The following is an 18,471-nucleotide window of genomic DNA, read 5'->3' as shown; positions in this document are numbered from 1 at the left end:
GAATTGTGTCTTCGGACTGCAACGCAGAAATTCTAGTTGTCCAGGCTTTTGGACTCTCGTCGGTAGCATCAACTCTTACCTGATCGCCAGCCTGTTGGCTTGCCCTGTGCATTTCAGACTTGCCAGCCCCCATAGTCATGTGAGTAATTCCTTAAATCCCTTAAAATATCTATCCTATTAGTCCCTGGAGAACCCGGACTAATATACTCCTTTCCCCAGCAGCTCTTCTTCTAGAAATTTATCCAAAGAAAGCAATCATACAGATATCCAAAAATATACGTTCAAGGCATTGTTTTAATGGTTACAAATGAGAAACAATCAAAATTTCCACCACTGGGGGATCATTAAGAAAACCGTTGTGCAACGTGTGCTAATACAGAACATTCTACACAATATAATTTATATATCCTGTAGGTATATTATATGACTGTTAAGAATAAGCTAAACCTTCCTTAAAAATAAGGTATTTACTGGTCATATTATTAGGTACTAAACGGCAGATTAAAGAACCTGTTTGATTTCTATTTTTTAAGTTGTTAATACTGAATGAAATTATGAGGAACCTTACATTTTCCTCCTTTAATCATTTCTGTATTGACTGAATTTTTATACATAGCCTGTTTTGACTGTTAATGAGTCAGATCAGTTTGACCTAAATTCTAAACAAAACTTCAGCTCAGATAGATTTCTGTGGCCCTCTCCCATGCGACCTGTGTGTGTTCTGAATGTCATAAATATCTTTTTTTTTTTTTTTTGCGGTACGCGGGCCTCACTGCTGTGGCCTCTCCCGTTGCGGAGCACAGGCTCCGGACGCGCAGGCTCAGCGGCCATGGCTCACGGGCCTAGCCGCTCTGCGGCATGTGGGATCCTCCCAGTCCGGGGCACGAACCCGTGTCCCCTGCATTGGCAGGCAGACTCTCAACCACTGCACCACCAGGGAAGCCCCCATAAATATCTTTTAGTCACACCCTTTAAGTTGTTTATTTGTGAAGCATTTCCATACTAACAAAATAAAATGGACAGAGATAGGCAGTTGTCTGGACATTCAAGTGTAGAAAAAACCTCTGGGACTTGTTTGTTTCATAACTCACTTGAGTACAGCACCACAGTCCAGGGAAGGCAAACAAGAGAGGAAAAAAAAAAGATTTTCCCTGAAATATAAGATAATGACCTCATTATCTATTTTAATTTGACAATGTAGGGGCAGTCTGAGTTCCCTATGACTCAAATTCTATTTGAAGAAACTAAAATTAATAAATCACAGCTTACTGAGAATGGCAGTGCCTCTTTGCAAGTCATTACATGGGTTTCACAGAGTTTTTCTTCTTTCAGTCCTACTCCAGGCCATGCCCTGGCTTCCACTGATCCATTCCTTTTTTATCACCTTGGAGTCTTCCTTTGTACTTTGAAATGTTTATCTATATAAATGCAAACTTGCGGGAGGAGGGAGGAAATTTGAAAAGATCCTTCTAGTATAACGCACTTTCAGTAAATTGGATAAATATCTTTGTGGCCCATGGAGATGACACGCACACACTGAGGGAAGAGCCGGTCACTTTCCAGCCTTGTCCTCATATGAACAAGCACAGTGAATTGTGTAGAAAAGAGTAGTGTTTGCAGTAATCCTGACTGCATTTTCCAATGTCTAGCTCAGTTCCCTCTGTCTGATATTTATTATTACTCTCCCTAAGAAAACAACTATCTTCCCTAACAGTGAAGTGAAGAGCACAAAAAGTAATGGAATGTTCCTCCCATGGAAACAGTAAGCTTTAGTACATTTAATACATAATCACACCAGGGAGAAATGCCCTTGTGTTTAAGAACAGAAATGCAGGGGCTTCCCTGGTGGCGCAGTGGTTAAGAGTCCGCCTGCTGATGCAGGGGACGCGGGTTCGTGCCCCGGTCCAGGAAGATCCCACATGCCGCGGAGCGGCTGGGCCCGTGAGCCATGGCCACTGAGCCTGCGCATCCGGAGCCTGTGCTCCACAACGGGAGAGGCCACAACAGTGAGAGGCCCATGTACCGCAAAAAAAAAAAAAGAACAGAAATGCATACAGCATTTTGTCTTTCCCTTAGTTTTGATTTCTTCTTCTAGTAAAATATTTTTAGTGAATACCTGATGTGCTTTTGTTGCAAGTCTTGGAGATGAAGCTGGTTTTGACTCAACCAAGGTTAGGACAAAAATATCTGGAAAAATGATTCTGGCTGCCTAGACAATGCCAGTTACCTGAAAATAAGGGAGCTGGAAGTCAGCTCTCAGGTCTAGCAGACAGGGGTGTAGGTACCACCTCCAGGTCCACTGACCTTCGTGGGAACAAACAGCATCATTAAAATCCCTGAGGTGCTTCTAGAAGGATATTTGTGAACTGGATTGTTTTCTATTTCTGCTGTTTCTTTAACGTTGGCTAGAGCCTAGTAATGACCCCTTTTGTCAACAGAGGCATTCCAGGTAAACGGATCCTTATCACCTTACGGTCATTGAGTCCTGTATCTCAGACAAAGTCTCTCCAGTCTTCTTTGCAAGATGAGGACTTCAAACTTGTGTCCAACTTTAGCAACCTGAGGGCAGATGCTGGAGCCTCCTCTCAGCTCTCACTGCAGCCAGCGTATTTCCCAAGACTCTTCTCAGTCCTCACCTTGTCCCCGTCTTCTGCCTTGTCCACTCCAAGTAGATCCTGTACCTGAGGCTCTGTGAAGTGAGACACTCCCCAGATTTTGACCACAGCATATAAATATGCCTTATGAGGTGCTGGTGGCATAAAGGGAAACCTTGCTCTAATCAACATGTGAGTCTTCAGAAACAGTTTGAAATTGCCCGTGAGCCTGGGGAGCATGGACCCCATACATTCAGACATTCAGTCCATGACCACTGTCCTGTTGAGAAACAAACAGAAGTGGAGAGATTGAGAGAGCCAACTATAAGAAGTCTCTCAGAAAAGGCAGCCATGGTGTGGGAAGTCAGTAAATATGCGAGTGATAAAAACAGTGAATAGCATTATATTTTTTTCATGTGGGAGGCTAAGAGTAAAGACTTTGGGGTTGGATAGACTCTTTTCAAGGCCCTTGCTTCAAAAAGTTGTATTACCACTCTGTTCCTCACTTTCCTCACTGCTAAAAGAAGGGAAATAGTACCCACTTTATCAAGTTTGAAGGTTTAAGTGAGATAATGCGTGAAAACCTTTGGCATGGTGCCTGGCCTAGTATGTGCTCAATAATGTTGTCAGTTGGTGATTAGCACCCAGTGGTAGTAGAGGTGGACTCACTATCACTATAGTGTCACCAAGTGCCATGTTTCAGGTTCAGTAAGAAAACCAGGGGAAATGACAGTCAGAGGGGACTTGTCCTTTTCAACGTCCTATACATAATCTCTACTCGCATCATTCACAACTTATTGCCTTCCCATCTTAGCTTCTCTGATGCCTGGCACGCAGGGCTCAACAAATTCCTCCTGAATGAATGAAGGACCTGAGCGTAGTGGAGTTTACCTTCTCTGTGCCGACTGGGTGATCTTTGATGATTCTTTTAAGATGTCTGAGCTCCAGCTTCCTCGTCTCTCAAATGGAGAAGGTTGCTGGGGAGGGGGGGGAAATGAGATGTAGTGTGTGAAAGTGTGTGTAAACTTCCAGGATCTTGTAGTGATTTCTGTTGTGAATCATACAGACTGAGTGAGTAGGGGTGTCTGTGAGTGTGTAAATGCACAGGCAAATGCACTTATTATACACACACACACACACACACACACACATGACTAGCAAAGGAAAAGTCAATCTAAAACCAGACAAATGCCAGTATTTCCTACTGGGAAGAGAGAAAGAACTGGAGCAAGAGGGTTAGAGTCTTTATCAACTGGGATCGAAAAGGATTGAAACAGGGACTGTAGAAAATTATCTGGGGAAGAGAAACGTGCTCAGCACCACAACTGGCCAGTTGCCCTCTGGTCCCCACCTTGGCCACTTGAATCCTGGCCGTCAGAAATTCAGTGGCAGCAGCTTGCTCCCCAACAGCCTAATGCTTCCCACATTAACTCCTGGGTAGGATCACCACCCTTGGGATGTGTCCTTACTGTCTTGCACTGAACCACCCCCCGGTGTGCTATTAGGAGCTTTAGTCCAATTTCCTTCCATACCCGGTGAAAGATATTGTCAACAACTTCAAAAGTCTTACTACCAGATGCCCTTAATGGTACAGTGCTCTCTGAAGATGAATTTGTGCTGCCTCTAGCCCCCTCCTGTAAAGAACCATGGACACTACGATGATCACAATTTCAGTACGTGAAGCAGTCAGGTTCGTTTGCCCTCTACTTGCTTCTAAAGGAAATGTTAGAATAACCCAGCACAAAATTTGGAAACTAGGAAGCTTTTAATGACATCCTGCTGGTCGGCCTAAAGGGATTCAACTCCATCATTGCTAGGTACCTTGTACGATGCCTAATTCACGTGCTTCGAGGTGGAAGCAGAGCGAATGTTGGTTTAGAATTTTATTCAGTGTAAACTGTCCGTCTACCATTAGATTAGATGGCATGGGAAAGCTGGCTTAGTCATTTTTATACAAACCTTTGTCTGGAAATCTAAGGATGCTATAACTTTTTTTTTTAACATCTTTATTGCAGTATAATTACTTTACAATGGTGTGTCAGTTTCTGCTTTATAACAAAGTGAATCGGTTATACATATACATATGTCCCCATATCTCTTCCCTCTTGCGTCTCCCTCCCACCCTCCCTATCCCACCCCTCTAGGTGGTCACAAAGCACCGAGCTGATCTCCCTGTGCTATGTGGCTGCTTCCCACTAGCTATCTATTTTACGTTTGGTAGTGTATAGAAGCATAGAGGCAGGGATGTGCCGTAGTTACGAGCATAGGTCCTCCTAATCTGCTTGCATTCAGACTCACCTCTGCCCTCCACTACCACGTGACCTACAGCAAGCTCACTACCCACCTCAAGCCTCAGTTTCCTCATCTGTATAATGGTGACAGATAGTACCTACTTAAGATAGTTGTTATGAGCATTGAGATATGAGCCAGTAAAGAAGCTAACACAATGCCTGGAGGTTGAAAAATGGTGGTGGTGTTGTCATAAATATTTTTATTAATAAAGCAACACCAACTTGCTTAATATTCTTCCAAGCCATACAAACAGAACTAAAAACTATGGGTGCCCAGCAGTTCCTTTAGTTTAATTGAAGCAGGAGTGAAATGCTTAAAAGGCTGTGTTTAAGTGTTGGTAAAATTTTAAAAAGAAAAAAGAAGAACCTACTGTCACATGGAGGGCTTTTTTGTGGATTGACACAATGCAGTAAAACCCAACAAAATTCAATTACCCCTTGACTGAGTCAGGCCAGCTGAGGAGGGAATTATACATTTGAAATGAAGAAATTGGATTTCATCCTTCTGGAGGCTCAGCAGTTGCTGCCTGACTAGTCCTTCAGAAGATCAGAGGTGGCCCCGTCAGTTTCCAGATTCCATCAGCCGACCCGCTCTGTCTGTACAGAACGGTTTTTCCCTTGTTTAGGTTCTAAATGAATGTTATTTGCTTCCAAAGTTATTATAGCTGCTAAACACATGCTGATTCTAAAATCTCTCCCTCCGAAATAAAGCATATATATTTATGCATATGTATGTAACTGTTACCTAAAAGAACCTTTCTGGTAAAATATATTTAGGAATAGATGCCATCCCATAGCATTCAAAATGTTCAGTGGTATGAATTATTATGCTCAGACCATTTTGAGCTGATGCGCTCTTGCTTTACAGACGATCCCTATTGCCTTCCACGGAACAGACACCAGCATAGAGCTTCACTTCTGTTTTCCCTCTTGCTCCTGATTTTACCCCATGTGGCTTGAGAGCTAAATGCCAAGCTATAGATCACTGGTATTAATAAGCATGGCAGATTTGTTAGTGATTTTTTTTTTTGCCTTGTGCCCATAAGCACCATTAACATTTACTGTAAATCAATGCGATAAGTTAGCAACGAGGAAAATGTTGATATTCAGCTGACTGCACAGAAAAAACTTATTTTATTCTCCCCCTTCCTGCTGCTCTCAGAGTACACAAAAATTGCAGACCCAGTCTGTACGTGTGAGCTGAGGGAACTGGCGTTTGGAAGCGTTGCTGATCCTAACATCTGGAAAGCACGTGTGCCTGCTTCTAAATAGTTGCCACAGGTGATGTGGTCCTGCCTGCTATTTTTGTTTTACATGTCATTTATTATAAGAAAATCTTGCCAATCTTGGTCTTCAGATAAAGATCCACTCCTAGGTATTTATCCAAAGAAACAAAAACACTAAGTAGAAAGGATATATGCACCCCTGCATTCACCGTATCATTATTTACAATAGCCAAGATATGGAAGCGACCTAAGTGCCTATTAATAGACGAAAGGACAAAGATATATATATACATATATATATATATATATATATGTATATATATAGTGAAATATTAGCCATAAAAAAGAATGAAATCTTGCCATTTTCGACAACGTGGATGAACCTAAAGGGTATTATGCTTAGTGGAATAAGTCAGACAGAGAAAGACAAATACCGTGTGATTTCACTTACATGTGGAATCTAAAAAACAAAACAAATGATCAAACATAACAAAACAGAAACAGAGTTATAGATACAGAGAACAAATAGGTGATTGCCAGAGGGAGGAGACTGGAGGGAGGAGAGAAATAGTTGAGGGAGATTAAGAGGTACAAACTTCCAGTTGCAAAATAAGTGAGTGACAGTGTGGGGAATATAGTCAATAACTATGTAATATCTTTGTGTTGTAATATCATAACTAGACTTATCGTGGTGATCATCTTGAAATGTATAGAAATATCAAATCACTGTGTTGTGCAACAGGAACTAACATAGTGTTGTAGGTCAATTATACTTCAAAAACAAATAAACTCACAGAAAAAAAAATCAGATTTGTGGGTACTGGGGGGTGGAGGTTGCGGGGAGGGGGAATTGGATGAAGACATTCAAAAGGTACAAATTTCCAGTTATAAGATAAATAAGTACTAGCGATGTAATGTACATCGTGATAAATATAACATACTATATGTTATATATGGAAGTTAAGAGAATAAATCCTAAAAGTTGTCATCACTAGGAAAAATTTTAAAAGTTATAAAGACCCAAGTCTATAACCTGACCCACAAGACCCTGCAGTGAGAGTCTCTGGCTACTTTTCCATCTCATCCTCCGTCACTCATCCCCTTTCCTGCCATATGCCAGATCCCTAGGCATATTTCATCCCATGTGCTGTGCTCCTTGTCTTTTCAGGATCTTGATACATGCTCTTTCATCTCTATTTTTTAACAGCTTTATTGAAATATAATTCACATACCATACAATTCATTCATTTAAAATGTACTATTGGATGGATTTTAATATATTCACAGAGTGTGTGTCCATCACCACCATCGATTTTAAGTGTTTTCGTTACCCCAAAAAGAAATCCTGTACCACTAAGCCATCATCCCCAATCCTCCCCCATCAGCCCTAGGCAAACACTAACCTACTCTTTGTCTCCATAAATTTGTCTATTCTGAACATTTCCTATACATGGAATCATACAATGTGTGGTCCTTTGTGACGGGCTTCTTTCACTTAGCATAATGTTTTCAAGGATCATCTATGCTGTAACTTGGATCAGTACTTCATTCCTTCGTATTGACAAATAATATTCCACCCTATGGCTATACCACATTTCATTTATCCATTCATCAGCTGACAGATGTTTGGGTTGTTTCCGCTTTTTGGCTGTTATGAATAATGCTGATATGAACATTCTAGTACAAGTTTAGTGCAGACAAATATTATCATTTCTCTTGGATATGTATCTAGGAGTGGAATTGTCAGACCGTGTGATAACTCTTACGTTTAACCACCTGTAGAACTGCCAGACTGTTTTTCCAAAGTGACTGTACCGTTCACATTTCCACCAACGATGTATGAAAGTTCCCAGCTTTCTAATTGGAACTTACTATTTCAATCCTATCTTGTTATTCCAATCTAATCTCACTAACTCTTCTTATTCCAATTTTATAATCATTTTGATTGTAGCCATCCTAGCAGGTGTGAAGTTGTATTTCATTGTGCTTTTTTCTCAGCTTTTGATCTGGACAATTTCTACTCACTTTTCAAGCTGCAGCTTAAAAATCACTTCCACAGGGAATCTTACCCTGACCACCCCACCCCCAGACTAGCCTAGGGCTCCTCTCAGAAGAGCTATCTTTTCCCTCTAAACTTGAAGTTCAACATGAGCAGGGACCAGCCCATCTATCTTTGTTCCCTATGTTATCCCCAGAATCTAGACATTGCGTGAACTACAGAGCTTCTTGTTAAAAATACAGGTTGAGTGTTTCTTTTTCTGGCTGAGTAATATTCCATTGTATAAATGTGCCACATCTTCTTTATCCATTCATCTGTCAGTGGACATTTAGGTTGTGTCCATGTCCTGGCTATTGTAAATAGTGCTGCAATGAACATTGTGGTACATGACTCTTTTTGAATTACGGTTTTCTCAGGGTATACGCCCAGTAGAGGGATGGCTGGGTCATATGGTAGTTTTACTTTTAGTTTTTTAAGGACCCTCCATAATGTTCTCCATAGTGGCTGTATCAATTTACATTCCCACCAACAGTGCAAGAGGGTTCCCTCTGTCATACAGAGTGAAGCAAGTCAGAAAGAGAAAAACTTTCTCTGTATGCTAACACATATATATATGGAATCTTAAAAAAAAAAAAATGGTTCTGATGAACATAGGGGCAGGACAGGAATAAAGACACAGATGTAGAGAATGGACTTGAGGACACAAGGAGGGAGAAGGGTAAGCTGGGACGAAGTGAGAGGTAACACTGACATATATACACTACCGAATGTAAAATAGATAGCTAGTGAGGAGCAGCCGCATAGCACAGGGAGATCAGCTCGGTGCTTTGCGACCACCTAGAGGGGTGGGATAGGGAGGGTGGGAGGGAGATGCAAAAAGGAGGGGATATGGGGATATATGTATGTGTATAGCTGATTCACTTTGTTATACAGCAGAAACTAACACAACACTGTAAAGCAATTATACTCCAATAAAGATGTTTTAAAAAAATATGTTGCGTGGATGACGTATACAAGATAGTGAGAAAAAAAGTGTTCATTATTTGAAAATCACCTCTATCAGAATAACTGGCATAATTACCTTTTCAATCTATTTCATTTTTCAGCATTCCCACAGACTCAGCTATTGAGAAATATGTTAGTATCTCTGGCAAGGGGAGGAAGGGTCTCTACAGCACAACCATGACGAATGCTTCTATTTTCTTGAATTTTACTGAAGCTGTACACTTTTCTGGTTCACAAGAAACAAGAGGATCTTCAGTATAAATAAGCAAAATCAAGCTGACTATGTAAACAGTTTTCTCAAGTCAAGCAATAAATGAAAAAGAATAGATTTCTGAGAAATAAGGAACTTAGGGGGACTGGAGTTTTCTTCTTTGGTTGTCAGCTAGGCTACACCCCTAGAGATTTCAGTTCAGTAGGTCTGGGGCAGACCCTGGAATATACATTTTTAACAAGACCCATAGTTATGATGTTAGTTGTCCGTGGACTCCACTTTTTAAAAAACTCATCCTAGTTTTAATATCCTCATTATTTAATAGAAACAGATTAACATAGAAGTTAATAAGTTCCTGGCCCTATTTACTAGCTTTGTGGTTTAGCACAAATTAATCTTTTCTAAGCCTGTTTCTTCATGTGTAAAGAGGGAAGGGGCAATAAAATGCCTACATCATCGGGCTGCTGTGAGCATTAAATGAAACAGTACATATAAAACACAATATCTAGGGCTTCCCTGGTGGCACAGTGGTTGAGAGTCCACCTGCCGATGCAGGGGACACGGGTTCGTGCCCCGGTCCGGGAAGATCCCACATGCCGCGGAACAGCTGGGCCCGTGAGCCGTGGCCGCTTAGCCTGCATGTCTGGAGCCTCTGCTCCGCAACGGGAGAGGCCACAGCAGTGAGAGGCCCGCGTACCAAAAAAAAAAAAACCAATATCTAGCACATAAATGCTCCAGTATGTTAGTTGCTATTAGTATTACTATTTTATCATTTTGTCATTATCCGAATTGTAAGAGAATGTACACAAAAAATATTTTAAAGGAATCAAGTTTTACTTAGTAAGAGAAATACTTCTTAAGCATAAGTTGGGAATTTATCGTGTTCGTCAATGGTTTTATCATCATTGTTGGTTCTGTAAATAATTTTCCAGGTGTTCCTTTACTGATATCACTAAGCCTCATTCATGTCTATTTCCAAGTGCCTCCCTAATACTCAAGGAATAATTTAGTCATTTCTGAAGAAGCAGAATTTTGGCTCCTACATTGAATTACAGATCACCACCCAGTTCACAGCATGAGCCATGTACTAGATATAACACATCTTCCTTAGGTGTCATTTATTGAGCAGAATGTACTGCCCTCCAAAATCTTATTTTTCTCTATTAAGTAATATATTGAGCCTGGATGCTGTCCTGACAGAACTTATTCTCTAAAATAGAAGTTCTCAAAGTTCACTCAAACTAGGGCATATCAGTCATCTTACAGAATCAAGAATGTTTGTTCACTTATCCAAGTCCTGTTTACTGAGTGTCTAACAAGTGTCAGGCATTCAGGATTTACAGAGAAGAAGAAAGTCAAGATCCCAAATCAAGTGGAGACAGAAAAAAAAAAAAAAGTAATTAAATACGTTACCAAGGAAGTGTGGTTGGTGATGGGCGCTATGAATGACATTGAACAGGGAGATGTGATAGAAATGTCTAAGGGAAAAGAACTATTTTAGATTAATAGTCAGGAAAAGGCTTTCCCAGGAGATGACATTTTGAGCTGTCACCTGAATGCCATGAAGGAACCAGCCATGGGCAATGTCAGGAGATAGAGTGATTGAGGGAAAGGGAACAGTCAGTGAAAAGACCGTAAGCCAGGACCTGGTGGGTCACGCTTAGGATTTAGGGTGTGAGTCCAAGTATAATGAGAAACCACTGGAGAACTTAAGGGGGAGGATGTCATAGTCTAACCCATCATCATTTCAGGATCACTTTCCCCTTTCCTCCTCCCCGCTCTCTAAAGTGACTAGCTACTGTGAAACCTAATGGAATGATGTTTAACTGCAGTATCTGCTTCCACGAGTCCAGCTACAGTCTCTGTAATTTCTCTAATGAATTTGTCACAGAGGCATGCCATGAAGGTCTCAAATCACATCTCACTTATGGCATCAAGTTTTCTCTCCAGAGCATTTTAACGATTCTCCTCTCTGGTATCTCTGGTACTTTAGGTTACACCAGGTGACGTTTGAGGTGCCCACCTGTGAGGGGAAGGAACGGCAGAAGGTGGCCCTGATTGGCGACTCCTCATCTTCGGCAGAGTTCTTCGTCACCGTGGCTGTCTTTGCCTTCCTCTACTCCTTGGCCGCCACTGTCGTTTACATTTTCTTCCAGAACAAGTATCGAGAAAACAACCGGGGTCCACTCATAGTAAGTGGTTTCCTTTATGAAATAACTTTTTCTGTCCTTTCTAATTGCTTTTTTCCAGTGCTTAAAGGCTTTGGAGTTACCTGAGCCCTCAGGGCATGTATTTGAAAGGCAATCACATTCTTTTTCATCCAAATCTCTTAGATCTAAAACGAAAACATGATGCCTGTCATTCTTTTGTGCCCCTTCGCTGGAGACGTATTGTAAGAGTTGCTAGAAACTCCTCTGCAATAAATGCTTGGAAATCTCATGAGATCAAGGAAAGAGTAGTGAGGCTTGCGGCAGATTTATTTATAATTCCAGTATTATGGAGTTAGTCGACCATTTTTTCTCACTGGTTGTTTAGACAGTGTGACTTGTACTTATTGAAATGTGTTATTCCTTTGGTATATGATAGACTGGTCATAGAATGGTTTAGTTTGAAGATGGAGTTCTCTGTCTCTGAATCTCCCTTTCTCTCTCTCTCTCTCTCTCTCTCTCTCTCTCTCTCTCTCTGTGTGTCTCTGTCTCTGTCTCTGTCTCTATCTTATCTCTTTCCACCACCAACCCGCCCCCACTTTCTTTTCCTTGCACAATGGTTCAAGGACTCACCTGGGTGAAACCAGTTTAGCTCAGCCTGTCCAAATAGGGACACACAGACACCTAGGGGAACACAACTCTCAGAGGGGTACATAAGCGTGGATAACTTTAAGGAAATACATTTTAAATTTTTCAGCTTTCTCATGTACATTTGCCTAAAACTTATCTTACTGAGAATGCCCTGCTTCTGAAAATATGTTAATGCTTCTTTCTTAATCACCTATTCCCCTTTTATAAACTAAAAGCATCCTTCTTTTCCATCCCCACACACGGGATATTGCTAGGTTGCGAAGCCTTGGAGGCACTAAAAAAAAGGACCATTTGAAATATCGGTGTTGGTATTGACAAAAGTGAGTTATTCAAATGGCTGGGTAGTGTATCCTTTTGCATCTAAGGAGGTTTCCAATTTTTTCCTTTCAATAAAATAGAAATTCCTAATCTATGTCAGCTGATAGATCATTAAAAAGTAACTTTTGATGACAGATCACTCTGTGGTCTGGGACATATTACTCAGAAGGAATTCAGAGAAATTAATGGCATCACTATAACAAAACCCCATCCATTCTCATCTACTCATTTCTGTGAGCAAACCTTCTCAACACATCTGTACAACGAGAAATGGAAATAGAATTTATGCTGATTCAAGTCCCATGTTAGAAGTAAGTAATATTTTTCCCTCAAAAGTACATCAGCTAATTGAAGAAAAAACCGTCCCATACATTTCTAATAAAAATTTTACTTTTAAAATTTAATAATTATTAACATTTATAATATCTTTATGTTGTTTTGGACAATTGTGCATTAATAACATTTTTAATGATTACCCAGCTCAAAAGAAAAATTTTTGATACTTAAAGCATTAGGGTCATGGGTAATCAAAGAGTAATTTTAATTTATATACATATTTTTGTTTCAAAGAAATGTAACAGGGTGATCGATAAAATGCTTTCCAGTATAAAAAAGTGTTATATGAGGCTATGATTCGGTGGGGGAAGTATAATGGAAATACAAGTTCAAGGAGAACAAAAAGAACATGTAAAGTTTCTGACTGTTAATGAGGAATTTGTTTAATAATTTTTAAATGGGTAATAGAGAGTATCAAATAACAATTCCATTGAATTCATATAAAAATTGATACAATGGGATATATTTTTAAATATCAATACATATGCCCAACATTACACTCTTGCAACTGTTTAGACTTTTAATAAAAACAAAATTATATGTCAACTTTATACAAATAGGCACACAGTTTTTACAAATTCTTTTAGGGAGTATATGAGTGAAATAAATTTTACAGATCTCTAGTCTAATCTATATATTATAGAGACCAGAAACTTAAAATCAACATGTTTTGAAGGGTAGCTGGGAGAAACCCTTATTTGTAAAACGTCATGATTAAGTTTGAAGGGACTGGGGAAAGATCTGTTTTATAGCACTTCAGTATGTTATTGTGGAAAAAGAAGAGTCAATCAGCAGAACTTGAACCTTTGGACAGATGTCTTTTTTTAATTTTCCCTCCCAAATTGGAGCTACTGGTCTTAATGATTTTAAAAGATCTTTAACAGTGTCACCTACCTTGGGGTTAACCCTCGCATGACGTGTAGATAGATACATCAAAGAGGTTGAGATACGTGTGTGTGTGTGTGTGTGTGTGTGTGTGTGTGTATGTGTATGTATACTATAAAACTGACATGTATGCATCCATTCCTGGATACATGCAGACACTCTCATAGAATTCTAAAGTCTGAGGAAATACTCTGACTTCCAGAGAGAAGAAACTGACTCAGTTAGTTTGCCTATAAAGTGGGAAAAGCTCTATTTTGTTATATAAAACTACATTCTCCTCATAAGAAGTAACCTTGTGAGGCCATGCTATTTCATCTCTGTATAAATAGTCTTTCCCATCAAGCAGGATATAATGAAATCCTGAATTGTTTACTACACTGGGTAGGTTTTGTTTTATTACATCGTGGAAGAAGGAGAGGAGCGGGGAGTTAATTCTAGTAATAAAAAGGGAAAGGCTCCTAGGTGAGACTTCAGTGATATTAAAAAACTGATGTGCTCATTACTTAGCAGATAAAAGTTAATTTAAAAGCGAGCCCGAATCCTAAGAGTCACAGAGACAGAATGAATGTAGAGGATCAGTATGATGCCATTGCACCTGCAAATGACAAGCCTTTCCACTTCTAATCCCACCACAGTGGGGCCGTGACTGGGGAGGGAGGGGTGGGCTATGGTACCCACCCTTAACTGTGAGTTAGTAGGTTAAGGCCAGTCCACAGTGTGAGCAAGATCTCAAGAATGTGGTTCATACCTAAGAAAACCTTCAAATACTAAACTAACAGTAATTGTACTTTTTTAAAGCCAAGCCTATTTATTCAGAAAGATGGCTACTGATCATTACTTGTTCTCTCTGTTCCTGTCACTAACTATTCTTTTGTTATTGTTGCTTTGTTTGTTTAGGGATTTTTTTTCCCCTTTATTCTGTAGTTCGGGATTCTCTGTAATCCTCTAGGACATGACAGGATACATCATGCACAGATAAGATCAGTGTGGAGGAAAGTGATGAGGATGGTGATGGTGTTGATAATAGTAACAACAATAATACCGGCTGGTATTGATAGAGTTTCTTACGCTGTGTAGAGTTGATTTAATACTCACAACAACTGTAGCTTGTATTGTTATACACTTTTATAGGTGAGGAAAGGGAGGCTCGAAGTTACCCAATTAACTCTCCCAGGTCACATTACTAATAGTCAGAGGGTAGAGTTTGAACCCAGGTCTCTCCAAATCCAGGGCCCAAATTCATAACTACCATGCAAGAGGGTCCAAAATCCTGATAGGCAATGTGCTACAAATTTGGAGGGGCATAGGTGGGTAGGACAAATTGGTTTATACACCTGGACAGCTCCTGTTATTTTCTTGCTCAGGATATAGAGAAACCAAACCCTAGGACCCCTAGACTTCTCTGCTTCTTTGACTGTCATAGAGGGTTTTTTAAAATTTGCCTTCAGAATCCATTTGGAGTTATAGAATGGCTGCCGTGAATCTATGATGCTAGGATAACTAGAGGGTTCTGCTGTTTATCTCTGTTGCACATAAGGGATGTCAGTGATAGAAAACAGGCTTTAAACATGCCCAAGATCAATGGCTGTTATAAATCAGAGATTACCAGGACTGATTACTGTGTATTTGTAAGCAGTCATGAGCAATGTCAGGCAGACTGGAGCCAATGGCTATGATCAATGGCTATTTTTTAAGGTATCTTTCTCTACTGAATATGCTTGAGAAGATTGCCCACCTTTAAGTGAAAATGAGAATCTGCATGTCTTTAGAAGTAACATAATTGTTAATGATGCTGAATGACACAATAGTGAGAAAATCAGGCCAAAAACTCAGCCAGCTACTGTACGTCACCACAGTGAGTGCCTTCTTGTACAGATGAATAAATATCTTTCTCAGAAAGCAGAATTGGCCACCTGAATGGTTCATGATTGTGGAATTGAAATGTCACCTCTGGTTATATCATTCTGTCATGTTCCTTAGAGTACAGTTTTAAAGCCAAATCTCCTGCCTAGATTTCTGAGACAGGATGTTCTGAACCATTTTCAGATCTCATGTCAAATAGTGACGATGTGAGGCTTTAGGGTGTTTTTTTTAAAATTAATGTAAAGTAGTTTAAAAAAATAACTTATCTTACAGAGCTGACAAAGTGCTCTCAGAATGAGTATCTAATAAACACCATCCCACATTTTGGTGAATCCTTCTCAGGAGAGATTTGGTTTAAAGTAACTACTCTAAATGTCAAGTAGAATCAATATTCACTTTAAGATTTTGTGGGAAAGGAAGGGGCTGTGTTGTTGAAGTTCTCCTTTTCCCGTAAAGGAGATCAGGTTGACCAGAGGCAGTTTATGGGACCAGAAGTGTTTACAACCATTGCGGTCATGCGGTGGTACCATGGCTCACATTTGTTTTATGCCCGATGCATTCCTAATATTTTCATATTCCCCATCCAGCCTCAAAACAATCCTGAGAGAGATGTGGAGCGATTACAATCAGCCTCATTCCACAGATTCACTGTGACTCCTCTTTATCAAGCACCAGGCATGGGAAAATGAATCCCTGGGAGATTAGGGACCTTGCCTGTGGTCAGAGAAGTTAATGGCAGAACAAGGACTCAGACTCTTAGGCCAGTGGTCTTGAGGGTAGTGGCTAAACTTTGGGGTCCTGGATTTTAATCCCCTTGTATGACCTGTTATTTAACAGTTGGAAGCCTACGACTTTATCTATAGAATGAAGCTAATAATAATACACATGTCACAAGGCTGCTGTAAGAAAAGGAAGAGTTAATGCCTACAAAGAGCTTTGCACAGGGAGAGGCACACCAGCCAGTGATGGATTAATGGTATCTAATTGTAGCCCTGTCGTTATCCTCATGTTAATTTTTCTCCTGCCCATTACTAGGTAGTACCTTAGCCCCCTAAAGAGGCATTGCAGGCACCTTCCTTTAATTGCCTGCAGCCCTCACAATCCTACTCTCCTCCAGTCCCCTTATCCCAGGTCCTTTCTTCCCTCGCCCCCCCACCCGCTGCCAAGTCCCACACGATCAAGCTCGACTCAGGACTCCTTCTAAGATCGCAATTGCTAGGTTGAGCCTTCCAGTTAACCTTTCTGTTTCTGGAACCCCGCTCTATGAGGTGATTGGAAGGTGGATTTTTAACCCCCTAACAAAATAAGGCTCCCCATTGTCAAGTCGATGGCCGAGGCCATCACGGAGAGGAGAATAGGAGGCAGGCACAGAGCTGGATGCTCAGAGAATCCAACGCGTGTTCCTACTCTCAACTGCATCTTTCTTGGCTGTCATTAGAGATGGAAATCAGAATTGCAGTCTCTGAGCTATTCAGAAATTGCTGAGAAGCCCCTCTCTCGCCTCTCCTCTTCTCTCTCCTCCCTTTCCTCACCCTTTTTCCCTCTTTTCTTCTCTTTCTTCCCTCTTTCTTCTCTCTTCTCTCCTCATGTTAGTTATACTTCATGTCTAAGTGTATTTCACTGAAATTGTATCTTCAACAGGCCAAGCAATGTGTGTGTATATGGGTGAACTAAAAGCATCCAGCCTGATGAGGAAAATTATTTAGTAATTATGACTCTCCTACAAATGACCTGCTAGAGGCTATGTAGATGGACTTTGGTGACCTACCTGGCGGAGGAAGTGAACCTCCACCCGGAAGCCAAGGCACTCCCTCCCCAGGCGGGCTGGGCTAATAGTAAAGACAACTTCACAGCATGTAGTGGATGATGAGAGGATAAACGGAGGAGATTAAACGGAGGAGATTATTTTGAAATTCTGCCCCAAGTATAATGTATTTGGTGCAAAAAGAGAATACCATCATTTGAAGCCTCCCAAATGTGTATCTTGTTAGGGATAGGCACACCTGTCAGAATCTGACATTCTGGCTTGTGGGGTGTGTGTGTGTGCGTGCGTGTGTGTGTGTGTCTGTAGTTTCCGCTTCCTCACTCTTTGAACCAAAAAGTGTTGGCAGTACAAAAGGGGGGCATGGACCTAAAAAGAAACGAAATTGAGTTTTTTGTAGTGAGGTGGATGGACCTAGAGTCTGTCATACAGAGTGAAGTAAGTCAGAAAGAGAAAAACAAATACCGTATGCTAACACATATATATGGAATCTCAAAAAAAAAAGTTTCTGAAGAACCTAGTGGCAGGACAGGAATAAAGACGCAGATGTAGAGAATGGAATTGAGGACACGGGGAGGGGGAAGGGTAAGCTGTGAGAGAGTGGCATGGACATATGTACACTACCAAACGTAAAATAGATAGCTAGTGGGAAGCAGCCGCTTAGCACAGGGAGATCAGCTCGGTGCTTTGTGACCACCTAGAGGGGTGGGATAGGGAGGGTGGGAGGGAGACACAAGAGGGAGGGGTTATGGGGATATATGTATATGTATAGCTAATTCACTTTGTTATACAGCAGCAACTAGTACACCATTGTAAAGCAATTATACTCCAATAAAGATGTTTAAAAAAAAAAAAGGGCATGGACCTAACCTCACCATGAACTGTTAATCTAAACTACTATATATTTTGCATCAGCAAATACATCGTTCCAGAATCGGCACCGCAGATGAAGGCAAATAAATTGATCCGCTTTAAATGTTCCCACAGCACAACATCTACACGTTTGATCAGATTTTACATCCTCAGCTCTTTTCCAGCTTTCGTATGATTAGCAGATTCTTAATTACAGTTTAGAGGAGCGTTAATCCCCACCGTATTTGGTACCACATTTCTCCAATTAACTAGTTAAACAAAGAGATGAGCTGTAGTCCGGTAGCCTTAATAAAAGCAGTGAACTGCTTAT

At 40.6% G+C, this 18,471-nt stretch overlaps 1 protein-coding gene across 2 annotated transcripts in view; it reads left to right on the top strand.

Annotated features, from left to right (window-relative positions):
- Positions 1 to 18,471, top strand: part of SYNPR (synaptoporin) — a 293,628-nt gene that overhangs the window by 240,938 nt on the left and 34,219 nt on the right. For both annotated transcript variants that reach the window (XM_060163964.1, XM_060163965.1), the window contains exon 4: positions 11,320 to 11,518. In XM_060163964.1, coding sequence (XP_060019947.1) covers positions 11,320 to 11,518 — 199 coding nt within the window. The remainder of the gene's footprint in view (positions 1 to 11,319; positions 11,519 to 18,471) is intronic.

This window comes from Lagenorhynchus albirostris, chromosome 10, assembly GCF_949774975.1.
Source record: "Lagenorhynchus albirostris chromosome 10, mLagAlb1.1, whole genome shotgun sequence".
Classification (NCBI taxonomy): Eukaryota; Metazoa; Chordata; class Mammalia; order Artiodactyla; family Delphinidae; genus Lagenorhynchus; species Lagenorhynchus albirostris.
Note: the sequence above shows the minus strand (reverse complement) of the source record. Positions and strands in the feature narration are given on the sequence as shown.